The sequence below is a fragment of the Mustela lutreola genome, chromosome 6, assembly GCF_030435805.1.
Source record: "Mustela lutreola isolate mMusLut2 chromosome 6, mMusLut2.pri, whole genome shotgun sequence".
Lineage (NCBI taxonomy): Eukaryota > Metazoa > Chordata > Mammalia > Carnivora > Mustelidae > Mustela > Mustela lutreola.
In genome coordinates this window covers 145,242,184-145,267,573 of record NC_081295.1, presented here as the reverse complement: position 1 = coordinate 145,267,573, position 25,390 = coordinate 145,242,184, and the positions used below count along the sequence as shown (strand labels likewise).

Sequence of the window (25,390 nt, the reverse complement as noted above, 5' to 3'; positions counted from 1 at the left end):
CAACTGAGCCACCCAGGGGTCCCCAATGAGACATATTTGTTGCCTACCTAGAAATAAATCCCACTTGATCATGGTGAATGATCCTTTAATGTACTGTTGAATGTGATTTGCTAATATTTTGTTGAGGAAATTTGCATCTATGTTCAGCAGGGATATTGGCCTGTAGTTCTCTTTTTTTGTAGTGTCTTTGTCTGGTTTGGGTATCAGGGTATTGGCCTTATAGAATGTTTGGAAGCTTTCTTTCCTCTTCTATTTTTTGGAATAGTTTGAGGAAAGTAGGCATTAACTCTTCTTTAAATGTTTTGTAAAATTCACCTATGAATCCATCTGGTCTTGGACTTTTGTTTGTTGAAGGTTTTTTGATTACTGATTCAGTAATCAGTTTGTTACCAGTAATCAGTCTGTTCAGAGTTTCTGTTTCTTCCTGATTCAGTTTTTGGAAGATTGTATGTTTCTAGGAATTTACCCATTTTTTTCTAGGTTTTCCAGTTTGTTGGTATATTCTTTTTTGCAGTATGTTTTTTAACCCACTGAGCCACCCAGGCGCCCCAAAGATTTTATTTATTTGACAGAGATCACAAGTAGGCAGAGAGGCAGACAGAGAAAGAGAGGGAAGCAGGCTCCCTGCTAAGCAGAGAGCCCGATGTGTGGGGCTCGATCCCAGGACCCTGACATCATGTCCTGAGCCAAAGGCAGAGGTTCAACCTACTGAGCCACCCAGGCGCCCCTGCAGTATGTTTTTTTAAAAGAATTTATTTATTTAGAAAGAGTGCATGGACAAGTGTGTGGGGAGGGGCAGAGGGCGAGGAAGAGAGAGAATCTTAAGCAGACTCCATGCCAAGTGTTGATCCCAGTGCAGGACTCTATCCCAGGACCTTTAACTAAAATCAGCAGTCAGATGTGTAACCAATTAAGCCCCCGCCTCCCCTGCAGTAGTCTTTTATAATCCTTTATAGTTCTGTGGTGGTGTTACTTCCCTTTCGTTTCTGATTATTTGATTCCTCCCTCTTTTTCTTGATGAAGTTGCCTAGAGGTTTATCAGTTTTTCTTTTCAGAGAATCAGTTCTTGCTTTCTTTAATCTTTTCTTTCTTTCTTTCTTTTTTGTCTCTTTTTTATTTATTTCTGCTCTTCTGATCTTTCTTGTTTACTTTCTTTTACTAACTTTGGGCTTTGTTCTTTTTCTAGTTCCTTTGGGTGTAAGATTAGGTTTATTTGAGAGTCTTTTGGTTTCTTAAGGTAGGCCAATATCACCGTAAATTTCCCGCTTCGAGTTGCTTTTGCGATCTTCCAGAGATCTTTGGTCTTTTATGTTTCCATTTTCATTTCATGTGTCTCCTTGTACTTTTGGTTTCTTCTTTGATTTCTTCATTGACCTATTGATTGTTTAAGCGTCCATGTGTTCGTGTAGTTTTCGTTGCTGTTTCTTCTTCTTTTTTTTTTGTTTAAGATTTTACTTACTCATTTGAGAGAGAGTGAGATTTAGAGTATAAAAGGGGGAGAGGCAGAGGGAGAAGCAGACTCCCTGCTGGATGTGGAGCTTGATCCCAAGACCTGGAGGTCATGACCTGAGCCGAGGGCAGAGACTCAACCATCTGAGCCACAGGTGATTTGATTGCTGGTTTCATACTGCTGAGGTCAGAAAAGTTGCTTGATATGGTTTCAGTATTTTTAAATTTATTGAGACTCTTTTGTGACCTACCATGTGATCCTTCCTGGAGAATATCCCATGTGCACTTGAGAAGAATGTGTATTCTGGTTTTTTTTTTTGGATGGAATATTTTGTATATTTCTAAGCCCATCTGGTCATTGTGTCATTCACACTGATTTTCTGTCTGGATGATCTATCTATTGGTGAAAGTGGGGTGTTAAAGTCCCCTCCTGTTGTTTTACTGTCCATCTTTCCCTTTATATCTGCTAACATTTGCTGTGTATTTAGGTGTTCCAGTGTCGAATGCATAGATATGTACATTTCTTATATCCTCTTGTTGAGTCGATCTTTTTATTATGTAGTAGTACCTCTTTGTCTCTTGTTGCAGTCTTTGTTTTAAAGTCTTTTATGTCTGTTAGTATTGCTACCCATGCTTCTCTGTGTATAACTTTTTTTTTTTTTTAAGATTTTATTTATTTATTTGACACAGTGAGAGAGATCACAAGCAGACAGAGAGCCAGGCAGAGAGAGAGGGGAAGCAGGCTCCTTGCTGACAGAGAGCCTGATATGGGGCTTGATCCCAGAACCCTGGGATCACCACCTGAGCCAAAGGCAGAGGCCGGACCCACTGAGCCACCCAGGCGCCCCTTGATTCCTCAGAAACTTAACTACTAATAGCATACTGTTGATCAGATTTGTTACCGATAACATAAACAGTTGAGTAACAGGTATTTTCTATCTGTGTTATATGTTGCATTCATACAATAAAGTAAGCTAGAGAAAGGGAAATGTTAAGAAATTCATAAGGAAGAGAAAATACTTATAGTACTGTATTATAAAAAAATCCATGTCTATGTGGACCCATGTAGTTCAGACCCATGTTACTCAAGGTCAACTGTATAGCCAAATATGCTTTAGAAAACTGAACAGATAGCACAAATAAATGATGACAGTAGTTGCTTCTAGATAGGGGAAGTGGTTAGCTAGAGATAGGAGTGAAAGGAAACTTGAAACATTTTTGTTACTTTTGAATTTTTTTTTTTTTTTTTTAAATAATGTGGTCTATCTTCATTGCTCTCCTTTGGGGGAAAGGGTAGTGTAGTTTTACATTTAGAAAGTTACTTTTATACTAACACAGTCTGCTCCTTTTAAGGTGATCTCTTGTGAGCAGTAATGAAGTTAGCAAGCAACCGCTTCATTTCCCCTCTCTCTCCCCTAGTATCTTCAGGCCCAGGGGGAGGGGCATTTAAAAATTTCTTACTGATACACCTGCAGTAAAAATCTCCTTTTTGGAAAGGGAATATACAGTTCTGTGAGTTTTGACAAATGCTTAGAGACAAAGCTTAAGTCAAGAACAGAACTATTGCCTCACCTCCCCAATTTCCCTCTTACTGCGTGCGCCCTTTATAATCAGATCCTCCTCTCACCCCTACCTAACTTCTGGCAACCACTGATGTGTTTTCTATTCCTGTAGTTTTTTTCTTTTTTTTTTTTTTTCTCCATTTGAAACCAGAATGCCATCTAAATGTAACCCTTTGAGTAAGGCTTTCTTTTTGGTCAGCGGTCAGCGTGGTGCATTTGAGACTCATGTGGGGGGCCAGTGTATCAATAGTTCATTCTTTTTTTGGTAAACTCTCCCCCATTTTGTTATTCTATTATAGCTACATGTTGTTTAAAAAAAAAAAAAAGCACATAGTATTCTCATACACAACTCTGTTACCTTATCATTGAGTGTCAGTTACAAATGTAGTACGTTTAATAACACTCTGTACCAGGCCTTAGGCCAGAGATACTCTTTAACTAGAGGACTCAGGAAGAGCTCATGGGAACAATATTGAAGTCCTTTCTGGTTCAGAACTGTTTGTGACTAATACATCCATTTTATTTGAAAGTTTGACTGGGTATAAAATCCCTGGTGTATATTTTTTTGAGCTCCATAGACTTCGATGTGAATTATCATTGTCTTATGCGATCTTTTTTTTCCTCATAAGAAAATTGGTTTTGGAGCACTTGGGTGTCTTAGTTTAAGCATCTGACTCTTGCTCTCAGCTCAGGTTGTGAGTTCAAGCCCCATCTTGGGCTCCATGCTGGGTATGGAGCCTACTTGGGTTAAAAAAAAAAATTGGTCTTTCATGTGGGTGGTCAAAAGATTTTTCGTTAAAGAGCTGCTTCTGAATGTATCTTGGTGTTAACTTTTATGTATGTCCTTAAATTATAATTTCAGGTCTTCTTTTATTTCAGAAAGTTTTATCATATAATTTTCCGTATTTTTTCTATTCCATTACATAGGTTTTTGGGGGAGGGGACTCTAATTATAAGCATATGCTGGGTCTTCTTTGCCTAACTTCTATATCATTTGTTCATAAAACCTTTTATTTTCCTTCTTTGTTTACTTAGAAAATTTTCTCTGTTCTGTTCCATCTTTTTCTGTGGGGACTATTCAATGTTCTATTTAGTTTGTCTTCACTTCTGATACAATCTTTTCTTTAAGTTCTTACATAATGCAAATAAAAACACTATTACCTTACTTATTTGTATTATGAAATGAAGACTTCGTATTAAAAAGTCTTAAAGAGGGGTGCCTGAGTGGCTCAGTTGGTTAAGCGTCTGCCTTTGGCTCAGGTCATGATTCCAGGGTCCTGGGATCAAGCCCCTAATTGGGTTCCCTGCTCAGAGGGGAGCCTGCTTCTCCCTTTGCCCCTGCCCCTCCACTTGTGCTCTCTCACTTTCTCTTTCTCAAGTAAATAAAATCTTTAAAAAGTCTTAAAGATCCAATGCAAATTTTAAGTTCTAACACTTGTGGAGAGAAAGGTTATTGCTGAAAAATCAAACAATAAAATATACCACAATCTTGTATGGTTTTGTAGGTTCACCTCACTTGGTATGATGGATAGTACCTGTAAAGTTTATAAAATTGAAAGGTGAAGGAATTTTTTTCTTTTTTTAAAAAATTTTATGTTTATGCAATCTCCACACTCAACATGGGGCTTGAACTCAGAACCCCAAGATCAAAAGTCACATGTTCTGCCATCTGAGCCAGCCAGGCATCCCAGAAGTGTGAAGCAATTTCATGTTGACTTATTTGCATGATTTGGAATTGCCGGTATTTATTGTTCATCAATTTTATGGGGACATGTTGAAAAGTAAGAATTTCGAGTATGGAATTGATTTTGGGTTTTTTGTTGTTGTTTTTTTAAGAATTGATTTTGTTAGCCAGGTATTTCACTTTATTAGTAGAGTCATAGTTTAGTGCCCATGAGGTAAAAGGATTTCTTTCATACATAAAGTGTGATAAATTATTTTCCTTTATGTTTAACACTATAACAGGCTACTTTAAAAAGTCAGGAAATCAAGTTATGTTGATTTGTTGTTGTAGTTAACTACAGATGCAGTTTCTTTGACAAAGGATTGTTGAAGGACTTTCAAGCTAGTATTCTGGTTTCGTGGGTCTTCACGTTGTGTTGTCTTAATTATTACTTAAAAGGCAGGATAACTAGGTACCTAAAGGCTGTCTTCATAACCATAGCCACTCCTTAATTTAAGGTACATATTTTTAAGGTATTTATTTTTATTTTTTAAGATTTTATTTATTTATTTGAGAGCACTCACAAGCGTGGGAGGCCGGGTGGTGGTGGGGGGTAAGCAGACTCCCCGCTGGGCAGGGATCCCAATGTGGGGCTCAAAAACAGGATCCTGGGATCATGAGCTGAGCTGAACAGTCACTTGACCAACTAAGCCACTCAGGCACCCTGGTACTAATATTTTTATAGCTCTTTTAGAGGTAATGGGAGAAATATGCATCTCAAAGGTTGATGTATATTATTGTGGACTTTTCAGAGGCAAGTAGTAGATAGAGCCTGTTTGGTTTTCCAGGATTTTTCTGCTTTAGGAGAAATGGGGGTGGATTGTAGAGAAAGAAAGGTGCAGTGTAGAGAACAAGAGGTAGCTGCTTTGCTGTCAGTGGGGGATTAGAGTTGGAACAAAATTTTGCATCATGGAGAAGAAATCTAAATGCTTTAGGTTTGAATAGTAGTATTGTGGATAATTATTTCCATTTTCCTTTACTTGTCAATTTCTTACCTTAATTCTGTTAGTCATCTAGTGATTATTACTTAATTTGTAATATTTTAGATACACATATTCTCAAATTACTTTTGTGTGGTAATAGTGGCTATTCTGAGAATGTACGTGTTGGATATGGTATGGTAAAGTTGTTACAGCTGCAGGAGGAAGCAAGAACAAGGCTTGGAAGGATGTTTATTATGCTCACAGGTCTCAGAGAGGGAGGTCCCACATGCTGTAAAGGGTCCCAGGGAATTACTAAGTTTGGGTCAGGTGACAGAAGATAGGCATTAAGGGCTTTAGGTCAGAGCCTTTATTGGGGTTCCCAAGGGAAGGGCAAAGCAGGGCGAGACTGAACAGTTTAGGAGAAGCTAGTTTGAAGGAATTGGGCGGGCTTTGGGCTATTGTGGTGGTCTCTGGTTTTCTGGTCCCTGACCCTGGGAGGGTTTAGGTCAGGGGAAGTACTGATGTGATAGTGTGTGTGAAAGTGAGATAAGAAGCCAGCTGGGCCGCAGACTCCGGATTGGCTGGTGTGTGTGAGAGATGAATGGAAGCTTTTTAAGATGTTCAGGACTTATAAAATACAAACAGTAAAAAGCGTGACTAGTTTAATGGTCAAGTGAAATTTCCTATGTTTCTTATTTCATAATAACTAAAGTGTTCATAATGTTTAAGAACCTTAGCTCTCCAGACAGTTGTTTTTGTTTTTAAAGATTTTATTTATTTATTTGACAGAGACCACAAGTAGGCAGGGAGGCAGGCAGAGAGAGAGAGAGGTGGAAGCAGGTTCCCTCTTGAGCAGAGCCCAGTGTGGGACTCGATCCTAGGACCCTGGGACCATGACCTGAGCTGAAAGCAGAGGTTTGAACCCACTGAGTCACCCAGGCGCCCCCTGACAATTGTTTTTTGTTTGCTTTTTTGGTTGACTTCTTAACTGACTTGGTTAATGATTGTTTTTGAACCCTGAAATATGCATCTTTTAAAAACCTGACTGGAAATACTTTGACAGGAACATCTGCAACTTTTGATGAAATGCTTTTGGTTTTATTTTGTAGCACTACTATATGAATCACCAATTGGGTGTATATCTGCAGTTTACTTTTAATGATTGGAAGTAGTTATGTTTTTTCTTTCACATAAAGAAGAAGTGGATATATGTTCATATCTTTTACACAGACTGAAGATTGGTAGCTTGTGGGGCACCTGGGTGGTCAGTCGGTTAAGCATCTGCCTCCGGCTCAAGTCATGATCCCGGGGTCCTGGGCTCTAGCCTTGCATCGGGCTCCCTGCCCAGAGGGGAGTCTGCTTCTCTCTCTCCCTCTGTAGCTCCCCCTGCTTGTGTGATCTCTCTCTCTCTCAAATAAATAAAAGCTTTAAAAAAAGAAAGATTGGTAGCTTGTGGGTTGCAGATAAGTGTTTTAAGTTTCTATATATAGAAATAGACATATGTACACCAGTGTATCTTGAAGCAGTAATTCTCTTTTGGTGCTCTTAATTTAAGAGTCTTATTATATTCATTATGCAATCTGACAGAAATAAGACACATTTCACTTCAGAAGGTATTAACTTAATTTTCTAGTCTTGTAAGTAAAAAAGATCCCTTTGTACCTAGAATAATGAGAAGAAACTACTCAGAATTTGAAATTTTAAAATTAGGCATCAAATAAGGAATTTGATTGGTTACCATTATAACCACTAGGTGAATGCTTACTAACAGCTAACATTTAGTGTAATATAAAATTGTCTATATTTCTGAAATTCTTGAGCACTTTTGTTAAATCACATTGATAAAATTGCTTCTCAGTTTCAAATAAGGCATTGGTTAAATTAATTATTGTAATTAAGTGTAAATCTTAAGATTAAATTAAGAACTAATAACGCTATTCCCCCCCCCCTTTTTTTTTAAGATTTTATTTATTTATTTGACAGAGGTCACAAGTCGGCAGAGAGGCAGGTGAGAGAGAGGGAGATGGGGAAGCAGGCTCCCTGCTGAGCAGAGAGCCTGATGCAGGGCTCTATCCCGGGGATCCCTGAGATCATGACCTGAGCCGAAGGCAGAGGCTTAACCCACTGAGCCACCCAGGCGCCCCTTTTTCAAAAGATTTTATTTTTTTATTTGACAGAGGCTAATAACTCTAATCCTATATGACACAAATGTATAGTTCACCAGTCTTTTTGAAGCTGCCAAAAGTTGAATTGTTTCACTCAAAAGGACCATATTTGCTCTTTTGAAAAACATTGTCACTTTACGTTTCTAAGAAATGAACACAGTTTCCTGACATGCTTTCTCCTCTATTATTTACATATTATTTATTACATTGCTTTATAGCAGCATTGGTAATAAGCACCGAGATGTGTTTTGTTTGAGGCATTGGGGTTTCTAATAGGGCCCTCCTGCGTGTGCTGACTTCTCTGCCCGGGGCCACCCCTTCCTCCTCTAGCTGCAGTGTTTGCAGGGTGCAGGGCCTGGGTGGGGCCTTCTGGGGATGGAGATGCAACAGTGCTCACCATTTTAATGTATGCATATAAGGTGATTTATTACTTTCCTTTATTGTTACACATATAGGTTAGCCTTGGTTTTTAAATAATATAAACAGCCCTGCATTTTAATTAATGTAAACTTACCTTTTTGGTTGGTTGGTTGTTTGTATAGTTCTGTGAGTTTTGGCAAAGGCAGAGTCCTGCAGCCACTACCACGATCATGATATAAAACAATTTCTTCTTTTTTTTTTTTTTTAAGATTTTTTTTATTCGTTTGACAGAGATCACCAGTAGGCAGAGAGGCAGGCAGAGTGAGGAGGAAGCAGGCTCCCTGCCAAGGAGAGAGCCCGATGCGGGGCTCGGTCCCAGGACCCCAAGACCATGACCTGAGTCCAAGGCAGAGGCTTAACCCACTGAGCCACCCAAGCGCCCGATATAAAACAATTTCTTCACTTCCCATACTTCCCTAAAAGGGAATGACCATTAATTAATCTTCTCTTCACTGGTGACTCCTGAGAGCCACCAAACCGTTCTCCTCCCTTTAGTTTGCTTTTTAAGAAATGGCATGTGAATGGAATTGTATCATATGTAATCTTTGAGACTGACTGACTTCTTTCTTTTGGCACAGTACATTTGATGCTAATCCACACTGATGCTTGTACCAATAGTGTGTTGCTTTTTATTACAACCGAGGTAGTATCCCGTGGTCAGGCTGTGCAGTGCTTTATTTATCCCTTCCCCAGTTGAAGGACTTTGTGTTGTTGATATGTCCATTATGAGTGCTGCTGCCGTAAGTATTTGCAAACAGGATTTTGTGTGAACTTTTTTTCCCTCTGCTTTTAAGCAGACTATATATTAAAGATAATTCTTTATTATGTATGTTGAAATATTTCTCTTGATTTATTTGCCTGTTATATTTATTTATGGTGTTTTCTCCCCTAAATAGTAGACTTTGGTTTTTAGGACAATTTTAGATTTACAGAAAAATTTTCGCACTCGCCCAGTTTCTCCTATTATCATCTTGCATTAATGTACATTTGTTAAAATTAATAAACCAGTATTGATGTTATTATTAACCCAGGTTCTCACATCAGGGTTTACTCTCTGTATGGTGCCACTCATGCATAATGTCATGTATCCACCATTGCAGTGTGGATACTGTTCTGCAGTACAGAATAGTTTTGCTGCCCTAAAAATCCCCTCTAGTTCAGTCTGTTCATCCTTTCCCCTTCTGTCCACCCGTCTCCACACTCCTGGCAACTACTGATCTTTTTTCTGTCTCCATAATTTTACCTTTTCTCGAGGGTTATAATTGGAATCATACAGTATGTAGCCTTTTCAAACTGACCTCTTTGCGTTTAGCAATATGCATTTAAGATTCTTCCATGTCTTTTCATGGCTTGATAGATTTCTCTTTGTATCAGTGCATAACAGTTTGTTGTATGGATGCAGTATGGTTTTTATCCATGCACCTATCCAGGGACTTCTTGGGTACTGCCAGTTTTTAACAGTCTGGACAAAGCTGTCATACACATTCATGTGCAAGTTTTGTCTGGACAGAAGGCTTCAGCTCATTTGGGTAAATACCTAGGGGGATGATTGCTGGAGCAGAAGGTGGCCTGGGTGAATGGTTTTGTGAGCTTGAGAAGAATGTGTATTCTGTTACTCAAACAGAATAGAATTGAACTGTTCTATAAATGTCAATGAAACCCAGTTGATTGATGGTGCTCTTGAGTTTGACTGCGTCCTTACTTATTTTCTGCTTGCTGTGCCTGCCAGTTAATAATACAAATTCGTTGATGTCTCCAGTTACAATAGTGGGTTTAGCTGTTTTTCCTTGCAATTCCATCAGTTTCTGCCTCACAGCTTTTCACACTTTGTTGTAAGGTGCACAGACATTTAGGGTTATTATGTCTTCTTAGAGAATTGTATCATTATGAAATGCTTCTCTTTGATTCTGGTAATTTTCCTTGTTAAATTTGCTTTGAAAAAATAGCTAGTTCTGCTTTCTTTTGATTAGTATTAATTAGCATGGCATACCTCTCTCTAACCCTTTACCTTTAATCTGTCGGTGTCTTTATATTTCAAGTGAGCTTCTTGTAGGTGACATATACTTGGGCTTTGTTTTCTTATCCAGTCTGTCAGTTTTCTTTTAATTGGTAAATTAGACCTTTCACATTGAAAGTGACTCTTGTTGTAGTTGGGTTAATGTCAGCATTACTTGCAGTTGCTTTCTGTTCATCACATTTGTTCCTTGTTGCTTTATTATTATGAATTTAAATCTGTTTTCTTCTCTGGTTTTAATTGAACATTTTTTATGATTGTACCTTCTCTCCTGTTTTAAGATACCAATTATGCTTCTTTTTAAAATTTTATTGGAAGTTGCCCTAGAGTTTGCAGTAGACATTTTTAATGAATACAAGTCCATTTTCAAATGACACTTGACCATTTCACAGGTAGTGCAGGTGCTTTGTAACAGATTATAATTGATTCTTCCCTTCCTTCTCATGTACTGTTACTCTCATTTCACTTATCCATAAACTGCAGATACCTAATTCATTGTTATTGTTATTATTTTCAACAGTTAAGATCAGTTCAGAATAAGACGAATGAAAGATCTTATTTTATCTTCATTTATTCCTTGTCTTTTTCATTATGTAGATCTGAGTTTCTTTTCTTTCTTTCTTTTTTTTTTTTAAAGACATTTATTTATTTGACAGAGATCACAAGTGGGCAAAGAGGCAGGCAGAGAGAGAGGGAAGAAGCAGTCTCCCTGCTGAGCAGAGAGCACGACGCAGGGCTTGATCCCGTGGGATCATGACCTGAGCCGAAGGCAGAGGCTTTAACCCTCTGAGCCACCCAGGCACCCCTAGATCTGAGTTTCTTATCTATGCTTTTTCCTTCTCTCTAAAGAGCTTCCAGTATTTCTTGCAAGGCAAGTCTGTTGGCAGTTCTTCAGTTTTTGTTTGCCTGATAAAGTCTTTAATTTTTGAAGGATAATTTCCCTGGTTATTGAATTCTAGATAGTTTTTTCTTTCGACACTCAGTTCACTCCAGTGTCATCTTGTTTGCATGGTTTCTGGGAGGAAGTCTGATGTGATTCTTAATTAACCCTTTTCCTTAAAGGTGAGTTCTTGTTTCATTTTGTCCTTTAGTTTATTTTAAGAATTTCTTTTTGACTTTCTGAAATTTGAATACAAGCCTAGGTGTTGATGTTATGGAATTTATCCATTTAGTGTTCTCTGAGCTTTCTGAAATTTTGGTTTCACGCCTGTTGCTAATGTTGGAAAAATTTCCCAACCAGGATTACTTAAAATACCCAAGTTTCTTTCTTCTTCTTTTGGTATGCCCATCATGTGTATGTTATACCTTTCATAGTTGTCCTGCAGTTCTTACGTGTTCTCTGCTGATTTTTTTCTTTCCTGTTTTTCTCTTGGCAGTTCAGTCTGGGAGGTTTTTATTAACATATCTTCAGGCTCACTGATTGCTTCGTGTTTAGTCTAATGATGAAATCATCAAAAGCATTTTCGTGGTAGTATTTTTAACTTCCAGCGTTAAAATTAACTGTTTTTCATAGCTTAGTATATTAATAACAGTTACCTTAAATTCTTAGTTTGATGATTCCAAAATCTCTATCTTATCTGAGTTTGTGATGCTTGCTTTGTTTCTTCAGAATGTATTTGTCTTGCTTTTTAGCATTCAATGTAATTTTTTTGTTGAAAATTTTATGTGCTTTATTGGGTGATAGGAACTTACATAAATAGATCTTTAGTGTGAAGAATCTGGCTAGGAGTCAAGTTGTGTTTAATGTTTGTTTGGTGTGTGTATTGTGTGATGGTGTCAGAGGCTTCATTTTTCTCAGGTTTCCTTGTTTTTGTTTCCACTATTTGGGGTTTCCCTAGAAACTCCTTAAATAGAGTCTGTGTCTTGCACCTCTCTAAGTTGTAATTTACTATTTTTATACTATTATACTAGAACTTTGCTGATGTGGTGATAAGGTACCAGGGAAAGGAAGTGTTCTGTAATTTTTTAAAAAAGATTTTATTTATTTATTTGACAGACAGCAAGAGAGGGAACACAAGCAGAGGGAGTGGGTGAGGGAGAAGCAGGCTTCCCGCAGAGCAGGGAGACCCATACGGGGCTTGATCCCAGGACCCTGGGACCATCACCCGAGCCGAAGGCAGACGCTTAATGACTGAGCCACCCAGGCGCCCCGGGTTCTGTAATTATATAATTAAATTTCAGTTGTTACAGTGAATTAGAGTCCCTTCCTTTACTATGAATTTAGAAGAATTTTAATCTTCTCTCCCTCTTTAATCATGAAGGCGAAGGGGAACTGGACTTGTCTGGATGCTCTTTTACTAATTCAAAAAAGGTTCTGATAAAAGTAGTTTCCCTTGAAGGTAGGTCTTTGTTAAGGGGGACGCATTGTGGTTTGCCTCGGAGGCTCCATGGGTTGTCTCCAATTCTTGATTCCAGCTCAGGTGAGGAACTTAGAGTTGTGAGATTGAGCCCTGGGTCTGGCTGGGCATGTAGCTGCTTGGGATTGTCTCCCTCAGCTCCTCCCTCTCCGCTCCCATCTCTCTCAAAAAAAATAAAAATAAAAATAAAAATAAAAATAAATAATAAAATAAACCAAACCAATGAAAGGACACATTGCTCTGGCCATATCTCAGAATGGTTACTTTTCCTCTTCTCATGCCCCAAACTGGAAGAAATCTTTTCCTCCTGGATGATAATCTGGCAGAGCCACTGAAGGTGAAAACCCATAAATATGTGGCCGTCTTGGTTAAGACTGGGCCTTTGGGATTTTAAAGCTTCAAGCTAGATTATACTCTGTCTTCAGGAATTCATCGTTACTTTTTATAAAGTATTCGTAACACTTTCTTCAGAGGCTCCTCCTGATCATGGTAAACTCTGTAGCTTTTTTATTTCTTCAGCTTCTTTTTTCTTGTGGGGAAGACAGATTCCAAGCTCTTTATGTACTGGAGCTGAAAACAAAAGACCTCTTGTTTATGCTTTAATGACAGTTTTATCGAGACATAATTTAAAATCATAAACATTTATCCTTAAAAGCATACAATTAGGTAGTTTTTAGTATGTTCACAGACTTATGCAACCCTCACCACTGTTTAATTTTAGAATTGATATTATCACCTGAAAAAGAAATCCCATACCCATTAGCAGTCACTTCTCCCAATCCAAGACAACCACTTACCTGTTTTGTTTCTGTGGATTTGCCTACACTGGGCATTTTATGTAGGTAGAGCCTTAGGGCAGGTATCCTTTGTTTTGTTTTCAGCTTATCCCCCCTTCCCCAAAGATCTGTCCATTTATGTTAGAAAGAGAGAGGGAGGAGGTAGGGAAGACTATAGACAGGGAGAGGGAGAGAAGCAAACTCTCCTGAGAACAACTCCACGACCCTGAGATCAGAGATTAGGACAGGACTGGAGCCAAAACCAAGAGCCAGACGCTCAACTGACTGAGCCACCCAGGCACTCTGTGGCTTATTTATTGTAACAGTGTTTTCAGAGTTCATTCCTGCTGTAGCATATATCAGTATTCCATTCCTTTTTGTTCCCAAATAATACTCCCTTGTAAGGATATACCACATTTCGTTTATCCACTCATCAGTAGGTAGAAATATATTTTTAGCTATTATGAATGATGTTGTTACGAACATTTGTGTAACTTTCTTTCTGTGGATATGTTTTCGTTTCTCCTGGATAGATGGCAGGTGTTGAATTGGTAGGTCATAGAGAAACTGTGATTACCATTTCAAGGAACTGCCAGACAGTTTTCCAAAGTGACTGCACTGTTTTTTATTGTCACCAACTGTGAAAATTCTAAATGCTCATTCTTGTCAGCACATGTATTCTTGATTCTAGGCATCTAAGGGTGTGTGAAGTGAGATCTCTTAGTGGTTTTGATTTGCATTTCCCTAATGACTAATTTCATGTACTTATTGGCTATTTGTATATTTTCTTTGGAGAAATGTCTATTCAGGTCCTTTGCCCGATTTTGGTTGGATTTTCTTTAATTGCGGAAGTTCTAAGAGTTGTTTATGTATTCTGATAGAAATCCCTAACAGCTATATGATTTGCATGTATTTTCTCCTGTTTCACATTCTTCGACCATATTCTTCAACACACAAAAGTTCTATAATTTTATGAAGTTTGGTTTATCTTGTTGTTGTTACTTGTGTTTTTGGTGTAATATCTAGGAAACTATTGCCTAATCCGAGGTTATGAAGATTTGCTCTGGTGTTTCTAAGAGTTTATATTTTTAGCTCTTCCCCTTAGTTTTCTAAACCATTTTGAGTTAATTTTTATATATGGTGTTGAGGCATTGTTTTGCTTTCATTCTTTTGCATAGATATATCTGGTCCCAGCGTCAGTTGAAGAGACTTTTCTTCCATTAAATTGTCTTGTTTCTCGGGGCGCCTGGGTCGCTCAGTGGATTAAAGCCTCTGCCTTCAGCTCAGGTCATGATCCCAGGGTCCTGGGATCGAGCCCCGCATCGGACTCTCTACTCAGCAGGGAGCCTGCTTCCTCCTCTCTCTCTCTCTGCCTGCCTCTCTGCCTACTTGTGATCTCTGTCAAATAAATAAAATCTTAAAAAAAAAAAATGTCTTGTTTCTCTTGTCCAACTCAATTGACCATAAACCTTAGGGTTAATTTCTAAACTCTTAATTCTGTTGCATTAATATATATGTTTGTTCTAAAGCCAGTAATAATATACTCTCTTAATTATTTTCATTTTAGTGAGTTTTAACATTGTGAAGTGTGAGTCCACCAAGTTTTTTCTTTTTCCTGGGCCCCCTGCTTTTCCATATGAATTTCCAAATCAGTTTGTTAATTTCTGCAAGAAAGCAAGCTAGAATTTTGGTAGGAATTGCCTTGTATCTCTAGAGTAATTAAGGTAGCATTACCATTTTAACCACATTAACAGTATTCTTCCCGTCCATGAACATGGTTATCTTTCCATTTATTTAGGTGTTCTTTAATTTCTTTCAACAGTGTTTTGTAGGTTTTAGTGTTCAAGTCTTGCACTTTTTTGTTGTTTATTTCTAGATATTTTATTCTTCTTAATTCTGTTGTAAATGGAATTGTTTTCTTAAATTCATTTTCCCGTTGTTGCTAAAGAGTAGAAATAAAACTGATTTTTTAAAGATTTTAAAAATTTATTTAGACTGCATACATGAGCATGGGGGAGAGGGAAAGGGAGAAGCCCAAGCAGAGTCCTTGCTGAGAGTGGAGGCCAAGTAGGGCTTGATCACACTATCCTGAGGCCATGACCTGAGCTGAAATCAAGAGTCAGACACCCAACCGAGCCACCCAGGTGCCCCAAAACTGATTTTTGCATATTGAACTTGGTATCCTGCAATCTTGCTGAACTTGTATATTAGTTTTTTGGTAGGGCTTCTTTAGGATTTTTTATATACAAAGTTGCGTCATATGTGAATAGAGGATGTTTACTCTTATCTTTACAATATGGATGCGTTTGCTTTTTCTTGCCTTATTGCCCAAGCTAGAACCTCCAGTCCTCTTTTGAATAGAAATGGTAGAAGTCCTCTTTTCTTGTTTAAGGGGGAAGTAATTAATCTTTTACCATTAAGTATGATGATGTTAGCTATGGGTTTTTTTAAATAGATGTATTTTACCAGCTTTTTATAAAGAAGAGATGATGGATTTTGTCTTGATTCTGTTTCTTTGTCAATGATCATGTTGCTTTTATTTTTCATTCTCAGTGTGGTGGTTTACATTGAGTATGTTTCTAAGTCAACTGTATTTCTAGGATAAATTTCCCCTTGGTCATGATGTGTAATCCTTTTTGTGTGTTGCCAGATTTGGTTTGCTAGTTGAAGATTTGAGCACATATATTCATAAAGGATCGTTTCTATTGTTTTCTTGTGGTGTGTTTGTCTGATTTTGACAGCAGGGTAACACTGGCTGTGTGTAGAATTAGTTAGAAAGTGTTCCTAATTTGTGGGAAAGAGTCTAAAGATTGGTGATAATTTCTCTTTGTGTTTGGTAGAATTCAAGAATGAAGCCATCTGATTTTTGCATATATTGAACTTGGTATCCTGCAGTCTTGCTGAACTTGTATATTAGTTTTTTAGTAGGGCTTCCTTAGGATTTTTTATATACAAAATTGTGTTGTATGTGAATAGAGGATATTTTCTCCTATCTTTACAATGTGGATGCATTTGCTTTTTATATAATATAAAAATATTTTATATTTTTATTCTTTTTATGAGTATAGCTTTTCTTCATGGGAAGTTTTAAGATTGCTATTCATTTTTGGTAGTTTATGACTTAAGAATTTGTCTATTTTAAGTAGGTTATATAATATGTTGCTATATAGTTCATGGGATTTTCTTACAATTCTTTTTATTCCCTTAAAATCTTTTTTTTTTTTTTTACTTTGGTAGTAATTACCATTTTTAAGTTTTTTATTTGATTAATTTGAATCTTTTTTTCCTCTTAGTAGAACCGAGTTTTGGATTCATTGATTCTTTTGCTTTTCTGGTCTCTATTTCATTGATTTCTGCTCTGATCTTTATTATTTCCTTCCTATTGCTGCTCTGGGTTTATTAGAGTTTTGTGGTTTTAAAAAAAAAAAAATTCATTGTCTAGTTTCTCAAAGTAGAAAGTTGGATTATTAGAGATCCCTCTGCTTCTTTTTTTTTTTTCTAAGTTGTATTTTTAAGTAATCTCTATACTCCGTATGGGGCTTGAACTCAACAACCCCAAGATCAAGAATCACATACTTTACTGACTGAGCCAGCCGGGTGCCCTGAGATACTTCTTTTTTAAATATAGGCAATTACAGCTATAAATTTCCTTCTAAATACTACTTTAGACTCATCCCATAAGTTTTGATGTGTTATGTTTTCATTCTCATTCATTTCTAAGTATTTTCTAATTTCCCTTGTGATTTCTTTGTATTTGTTTTCTAGGAGAGTGTTGTTTAGCTTCCACATATTTGTACATTGAAATTTTTCTTGTTTGTAGTTTCTGATTTAATTCCCTTGTGGTTGGAGAATATGCTGTGTATAATTTCAATTATTTTAAATTTATTGAGGCTGTTTTATGGCCTAATAGATCTTGGAGATTGTTTTGTGTGCTCTTGAGAAGCGTGTCTCCACAGTGGTTGGCAGAGAGTTCTACAGATGTCTGTTAGTTCTGGTTGGTTTACAGTTGTGTTCAGTTTTGTGTTTCTTTGTTGATCTTTTTGGTTGTTCCATCCATCATTCAAAGTGAGTTATTGAAGTTGTCAGCTATTGTGAATTGTGTATTTTAATTCTTTGAGTTTTTGCTTTAAATAGGACTCTGTTGTTAGATTTGTATTTGTGTGTAATTTTTACTCTGTCTTGGTGTATTGACCCTTTTATCATGATAATATATATTCTTTTGTTTTCAGTAACAACTTTTGTCTTAATGTTTGTTTGGTATTAGTATAGTTATCTAGTCTCTCATTTGATTACTATTTTAGTTTCTTTTTTACTTTCTTCCGCTTGTGTGTCAGACCTAAAGTGTTCCCTGTAGAGTACATATCTCTGGATCTTTTTTCAGGAAGGAAAGGACTCTTCAGTGGATCTCTGCCTTTGGATTGGATAATTTTATCCATTTGCATTTATTATCATTACTGATAACATAGGACTTGAGTCTGCCATTTTGGTATTTATTATTACATGTGTTATATCTTATTGTTTCTCTGCTCTTGTTCCTGTCTTTTGTGTGAATTAGATGTTTTCTAGTGTACCTTTTAGTTTCACTGTAGTTTCTTCTCTATAGTTCTTGAGTTCTCGCTCTCTTTTTTAAATAAAGATTTATTTATTTATTTAAGAGAGAGTGAGCTAACAGGGAGAGGGGCAGAGGAAGAGAAAATATCCTGAGCAGACTCCCTGCTGAGTGTAGAGCCCAATGCAGGGCTCCATCCCAATACCCTGAGATCAGGACCTTGAGCCACAACCAAGAGTCAGATACTTAACTGATGGAGCCACCCAGGTGCCCCTTGAATTATTTTCTTAGTGGTTGCTCTGGAGGATTACTCATAGTATCTTAATAGGAAAATATAATTTGGATTGATACAAACTTAATTCCAATAGTATGTTGATTTTTTAAAAAGATTTTATTTATTTATTTAAGAGACAGAGATCACAAGTAGGCAGAGAGGCAGGCAGAGAGAGAGAGGAAGGGAAGCAGGCTCCCTACTGAGCGGAGGTCCTGATGCAGGGCTCGATCCCAGGACCCTGAGACCATGACCTGAGCCGAAGGCAGAGGCTTAACCCACTGAGCCACCCAGGCACTCCTAGTATGTTAAATTTTGCAATATAGTGTATCTGTTTTCTGCTTTCTTCTTTTTGCTATTATTGTCATGAAATTATATACGTATACAATTTAAACCCAAATGTTATAATTACTACTTTGATTTTTTTTCTACTTTGTTTTTTAGATAGAATTAGAAACAAGTCATTTATATTCTTTTATGTTTATCTATGTGAGTTATCTCTCTTGATGTTCTTGCTTTGTGTGGATTTGATTTACTACCTAGTTTCCTTTCTTTTCCACTTTATTATTTCTTAATATGCTGGTTTGTTAGAAACTTTTAGTTGGGAACATCTTAGCTTCTCCATTTTTGAAGTATAAATTTGCTCCATATAGAATTCTTGCTTTACAGGCTTTTCTTTCAGCGTCACAGTATGTCATCTCACTGCCCGCTGGCTTCCATGGTTTCTGATGAGAAGTCTATTATGTATCTAACTGAGTAAAATAGCGTTAACTATATAAAGTGATAATGGTGACATTCCTCTGGAGTGCGCAACATGTAAAGAAATAAAACGTGAGATGTCTGCGTGGCTCAGTCTAAGCTTAAGTGTCTGCCTTCAGCTCGGGTCGTGGTCCCAGGGTCTTGGGATTGAGTTCTGCGTTGGGCTCCTTGCTCAGCAGTGAGTCTGATTTTCCCTCTGCAAGCAGATCCTCCTCCTTGTGTTCTCTTTCTCTGACAAATAAATCTTAAGAAATAAAACATGACAACAGTAGCAAAATGTGGGAAGAGGTAAACAGGCTTTAAAAAGCTTTGTGTTACATTGTCATCATGTGATAAATATACTAATTCAACCAAAGATATGTCAGAGGTGTACTTTTTAACACTTACATGGTGTTCATTAATACAGTACCAAAATGTATAGCAAAACGTTAATAAGGATTAAATGTAGAAAAATACAAAGAACATAGGAAAGGATGAATGGAGAGAACAGATGGGAAACTAACAAGCTCTAGTGGATTTAAACCTGTGTATAGTAGGAGTTAAACTAGTCTTCTTAGTCTCTTTTATTTGATATTTGGTACAACCATAATTTTAAAAGTGGTAGTAAATGTAAAATTTGAAAATATCTGTATTGATATATTGATCTGAAAATTTTTTATGTCTGTTTCCTTTGCTAAACACAGAGTACCACAGTAATACATTTTTTGTTCATGCGCTTTAAAGTCTTGCCACTCCCTCACTGCTGTTGAATTTGAGCTTGTTTTTATATGCCCTGCAACACCTCAGACATGTACCAACTATGCTGGTTCACTGCGTGTTCCGAGCCACACCCGTCCACATCTGCTGGGACAGATTTACGTGTCGAGTAACTTTCCTTCCACCACTTCACAATAACCCACAAGCTACAGTGCTGTGTCACCTACTTCCCCAAGTAAACTTCAGATCTTTTTCAGTGTAAAGTGCCATATTTACTGTGGTGTTTATGTATCTTAAATAATTTAGTGTGTGTAAAATAGTTTTTTATTGAATTGGGGGTTTTTAAAGTTGGGTTCTTCCCTTTTTTTAAATGTGTTACTGATGGAGTTTAGGAATGCTGTGCTTGTAACCCCATTTTTTTCTGATAAGCCCTGTGGTTTTTACTGCATGATTTCGTATAGTGTAGTCATTTTAAGGACCTTAAATATGATAATAAAGCATGAGTTCCCCTTCCCCCAGCTTTGGTTTAATAGAGATTTCATTTTCACTGTCTTCTGGGCTTTATTATATTCTTATGAGAAATGCACAAGTGTTCAGCTCAGTGTTCCTATGACAGTAAAATGTCTTTTTTTTCTGGCTGTTTTCAGTGTTCTTTTGTTTTGTTTTATTATTTTTTTAAAGTTTTCAGCAGTTTGGCTGTGATTTGTGCCTAGGTGTGCTTTTCTTGGTATTGAATGTGTGAGGTTTGCATGCTTCTTAAATTTAGAGATCTTTTTCTTTTCCGAAATCTGGAAAATTGTTCTCTGAATTTTTGACCCACTCTCTTTTTCTCCTTGTGGGACTGTGGTTACATGTTTGATAGACCCTTTTTTTTTTTTTTTAAGATTTTATTTATTTATTTGACAGAGATCACAAGTAGGCAGAAGAGAGAGGAGGAAGCAGGCTCCCTGCTGAGCAGAGAGCCCGATGCAGGGCTCGATCCCAGGACTCCAGGATCATGACCTGAGCCAAAGGCAGAGGCTTTAACCCACTGAGCCACCCAGGCGCCCCTTGATAGACCTTTTGATGCTGCCTCAGCCGGCTCTCTTTTTTAGCCTTAATATTTTTTCTCTCTGTTCTTCAGAATCTGCTCTGATTTCATCATTACTTACTCATTCTGCCATTTCCAGTGTGCCATTAAGTACATAAGTAAATGCTTATTTCAGATATTTTTCAGCTCTAGAATTTTGGTTTTTTTAAAATTCTTTTTCTTTGTTGAAATTGCTATCATTTCATTCAGTACAAGCACATTTGTCTTTACGTCCTTGAGCATTGTAACAACAGCTGCTTCAAAATTCTTTATATTTTAATTTCAAACACTTCATCATCTCAGAGGCATTCTCTTTTGTTTCTGTTCTCTTGAATGGGGGTGATATTTTCCTGTGTCTTTTTATGTAAAGTACCATTAATTGTATTCTAGCATATTATATATGGGTTACCGATTTTAAAAGCAATAGTATTTTTAGAGAATTTGGCTCTTTTTAAGTATGTATTTCATGCTTTATGTGCTGATTATTGTTTCTTTGACCCATGTATTTCTTCTCATTTTTTTCACTTATCTTTCTACTAAAGCATATCCCCAAATAGTTCTTTTGTGAGGTTCTGCGGAAAGTAAGCCGTTAGCTTTTTAGTGTCTTAAAATACCTTATTTTGCCCTCATTTTCAGTGATACTTTATCTGAGCATTCAGTTCTAAGCTGGCAGTTCTTTATCCTTAGTGCTTTTGTGCCATTGTTTATTGTCATAAATGGTCCTTTTTTGGGGGAGATAATTTGCCTTTTCTCTTCGTAAGCCTTTAGGATTATGTGTTATCGATATTCTACAGTGTGCCCACGTGAGAGTTTATCTTCTAAGCTTTTAGTAGTTTCTGTGGTTTTTTATGTATATAATCATGGCAACTAAAAATAAAGATGATTTTATATCTTTTAATATTAATACTGGTTATTTGTTTTCATTATATTATTAAATTATCAGAAACCTTCAAAATACTATTTAACAGTTGTAGTAGACAATTCCATGTCCTGATTTTAATGGAGATGGCTTCAGTGTTTACTGTTGAATACTTGCTATATTAGATTTGGTAAAAGTGTGTCGTATTTTAGTTTGCTTTTATTTTGGTTGAGTTTTTGTTAAAAATGGTAGCTGAAGGGCGCCTGGGTGGCTCAGTCTGTTTAGCGGCTGCCTTCAGCTTAGGTCATGATCCTGGAGTTCTAGGCTCTATGCCCATGTCAAGGTCCTTGCTCGGGGGGAGTCTGCTTCTCCCTCTCCCTCTGCTCTTCTATCCCTGCTTCTCCCCCTGCTCATGCTCACGCTCTGTGTGTGTCTCAAATAAGTAAAATCTTTAAAAATAAATAAATAAATAACGGTAGCAAAATTTATCAAGTGCCATTTTAAGTCTTGATGCAATCATAGTTAGCCTTTTCACAAACTGGATTCACCTTATTTTATTTAGTCGGTGGCTTTTCTTTTTCTTTTTGCATCAGTACTTACAAGTGTATTGTTTTATATTCTTCCCACTTTTCAGCTATCTTTATCAGGTTTTATTTATATTTTATAAGCTTCTAAAATGAATCACATAGTTCAATAACTTTTCCTTTTATATTTCTTTTTTTGGAGATAATTTTGTTCTTTTAGTTTGATAAATTAAAACAAAGAATCTTATCTTTAATTTGATTTTGTCATTTTGCCAAATTCTAAGAAAACCGGTACGTGGATACTATACAGTACAAACTTTTTTTTTCTTTTTTAAAGATTTTATTTATTTATTTGACAGACAGAGATCACAAGTAGGCAGAGAGGCAGGCAGAGAGAGAGGAGGAAGCAGGCTCCCCGCTGAGCAGAGAGCCCAACGTGGGACTTGATCCCAGAACCCAGGGATCATGACCTGAGCTGAAGGCAGAGACTTTAACCCACTGAGCCACCCAGGCGCCCCTACATTACATACTTTTAAATGTAATTTTATTAAATATCTCACATGTTTTTTATGTGAATTTGACATTTTTTACAAATATGTATCCGTGTCCCTTTTTTTGTGGTCTTGATTATTACTGTGTCTTTTTGGAAATATAATAGTTTCCTAAATATTGTTTCTTTTTTCTTCCACAAGTCCCTCTACGCTTTTTATTAGAAATTTTAATCCTGAATACTTAAGTGTGGATACGTTGAAAGGCTTTTATAGTTGTTAGTAGAGTATATAATTATTACTAGTACTTTGGGTGTATTTAAGAATGAGTATTATAGGAATTTACTGTGAATCTGAGTTTTATTGTTGCTTAATATTGCCTTTTTTGCTGTTTAAGGAATTGTAAAATTTTTTTGTAGCTGCCCTTTGAGTTTCAACTTGGGAAATAACCTGCTTTTGTTCCTCTCTCTGCCCCCCCCCCCCCTTCTTTTTTTTAACAGTTACATGGGAATTGGTCTTTCTGCTCAAGGTGTGAACATGAATAGACTACCAGGTACTTGTAATTGAATTATGATACTGTCTTATGGCTATATCTTTCTGTCTAAATATTTGAAGTAATAATTGAAATAGTTAAGTACATTGATTTTCTGTGTTTTTAATCTCCTCTATGTTATGAGTTTGAAGGGGAAGTCAGGTGGTATTTAAAAATTTAAATTTTATGCTATTTAGCAAAACATGTATCTATCATGCATTTTTTTGTTTTATGTTTTTGCTTGTTTTGGTATTTTAACTTCTATTACATAGTCATATCAATGACTTTAAATATTTTAATGTGATTAATTCTCTTTGTTCTCCAGTACATTCCTGGCTTTTAACTTGTTTTCATTTGTTCAATATTCTGGAAATGGAGGCTCATAGTCCAAGTGAGCTAAGGAAGGTGTCAGCTGAGATGGCAGAACTGTTTCCCAAAGCCATCAATCAGATGAAAGTGATTCTTGGATTATATTTTCTGTTATTTTTACTAATGTTAAAAATTAATTTGGGAGGAAACTTTGAAAATAGAAAAATCTTCTATTTTATATTAAACTCTGTGTGTGTGTAAATGAAAGCAAAATTCCTTTGGTTTATTAGCAAAGGAAATATGCATGGAAAATGTGTCTTGCCTTTTTTTTTAATGGTAAGAGTCTTGTTTAATACCTGTTTTAGTCTTCTGTGTGGCAGATTTATTTTCCTTAGTGTTGCAAACAGTATTTTAATGTAGAAATCATGTGGTGTAATTATTAGGAATTTAAATGTACAATTGAGAGTTTTACTTTTGTGCTATCATCTATTGTACTATTCTTGCTTTTCTTTTCATAATCTTAGTGAATAGCTCTAGTACAGAGGAACCTTACTTTTCATTGTAAATATACTGGAACTTTCTCTTTAGGCTGGGATAAACATTCATATGGTTATCATGGGGATGATGGACATTCATTTTGTTCTTCTGGAACGGGACAACCTTATGGACCAACTTTTACGACTGGTGATGTCATTGGCTGTTGTGTTAACCTTATCAACAATACCTGCTTCTACACCAAGAATGGACATAGTTTAGGTACTAAGATAATGTATTGCATGTAAAGTAATCAAATACTGTGATTATTGTACTTATAGCATAGTAGTCACACTTGTGTAGTCCTCAATTGTAAGTACATGCCTCTGGATGTTATTTCTTTGTTCTTTCCAGGTGGAAGTTGAGGAAATGGTAAAAATTTACATTCTCTGAACGCCACGTTGTATCACATATATGGGAGTAACTATGAAAATATTCCTTAGTTCCCATATTTATTCTGGTAATAGAAATGCTAAGTCTTTTCTGCTTTGAGTAAGACACTAATCACTTCATAGTATGACTGAATTCTCTAAGTAACAGGTACTAAGAAGAAAAGGCTGTCAGTTTTTAGTGTAGTATGGGGTAATCATGAAGGAAAGTCTTGATACTATCAACCAAAGGAAAGGCATTTGACCCACTAAAGGGCAGGCCTGCCCTTTAGTGATGACTAAAGGGTGATGACTACAAGTTCTGCAGAAAGGAGCAGAATTAAAACCATAACAACAAAACTTCCAAGGATAAAAGACAGACGGTAAATAAAAAAATAAATTAATGAAAACATAAAGAGGCATAGCCATCCCAAGACTAGTAGAAAATCAGGCTTTTTGGTTGTGTATGCACCCATAGTGTTTCAAATTGAGAACTGTGTGTGGTGGTTATATTCCCTTAGAAGTTTTTTTGGTTTTGTTTTTATACAGAAACTATGAAGGATAGCAAGACTGATGCTTTAAAAGTAAAATGGTTTCACATTACTAGAGAAGTGCTTGATTCAAAGCAAACTACTTCTGATGAAGTAAAGCAAAAGGAAGCAAAAACTAGCCTCGGAAGGCAGAAATTTCATTGTGCTCATAAATTGTATTTAAAAATACAATACATATAATAGATATTCTTTAATATAACACAAAAACTGTTGTGTCTTTCATTTCAGAGTAGAAAATTCTAAATTTCTGGCTGCATTGGTAATAGCTGTCATATTCCTGATATAAAATTAGTGTCTTCACTTTTATATGCAGCTTAAGTCTTTTCATTCTGAATATTAATACGGATTTTGAAGTCCTGTCTTATCAACAGAAAGGTTGTCCCAAGTCCACACAGGAGTGTTGCTTCGGGACACCAGGAGATGTGTGGATTTGTGATTTGATTGCTATGGCTGGCCCCTTTCCAGATGATGTATCCTCTAGTTGATTCTGTG

The 25,390-nt window shown here is 36.6% G+C and overlaps 1 protein-coding gene across 3 annotated transcripts in view; it reads left to right on the top strand.

The window, feature by feature from the left end:
- RANBP9 (RAN binding protein 9) overlaps positions 1–25,390 on the top strand; it is an 88,493-nt gene that overhangs the window by 26,138 nt on the left and 36,965 nt on the right. For all 3 annotated transcript variants that reach the window (XM_059179315.1, XM_059179317.1, XM_059179316.1), the window contains exons 3-4: positions 23,105–23,157; positions 24,034–24,201. In XM_059179315.1, the coding sequence (XP_059035298.1) occupies positions 23,105–23,157; positions 24,034–24,201 (221 nt within the window). The remainder of the gene's footprint in view (positions 1–23,104; positions 23,158–24,033; positions 24,202–25,390) is intronic.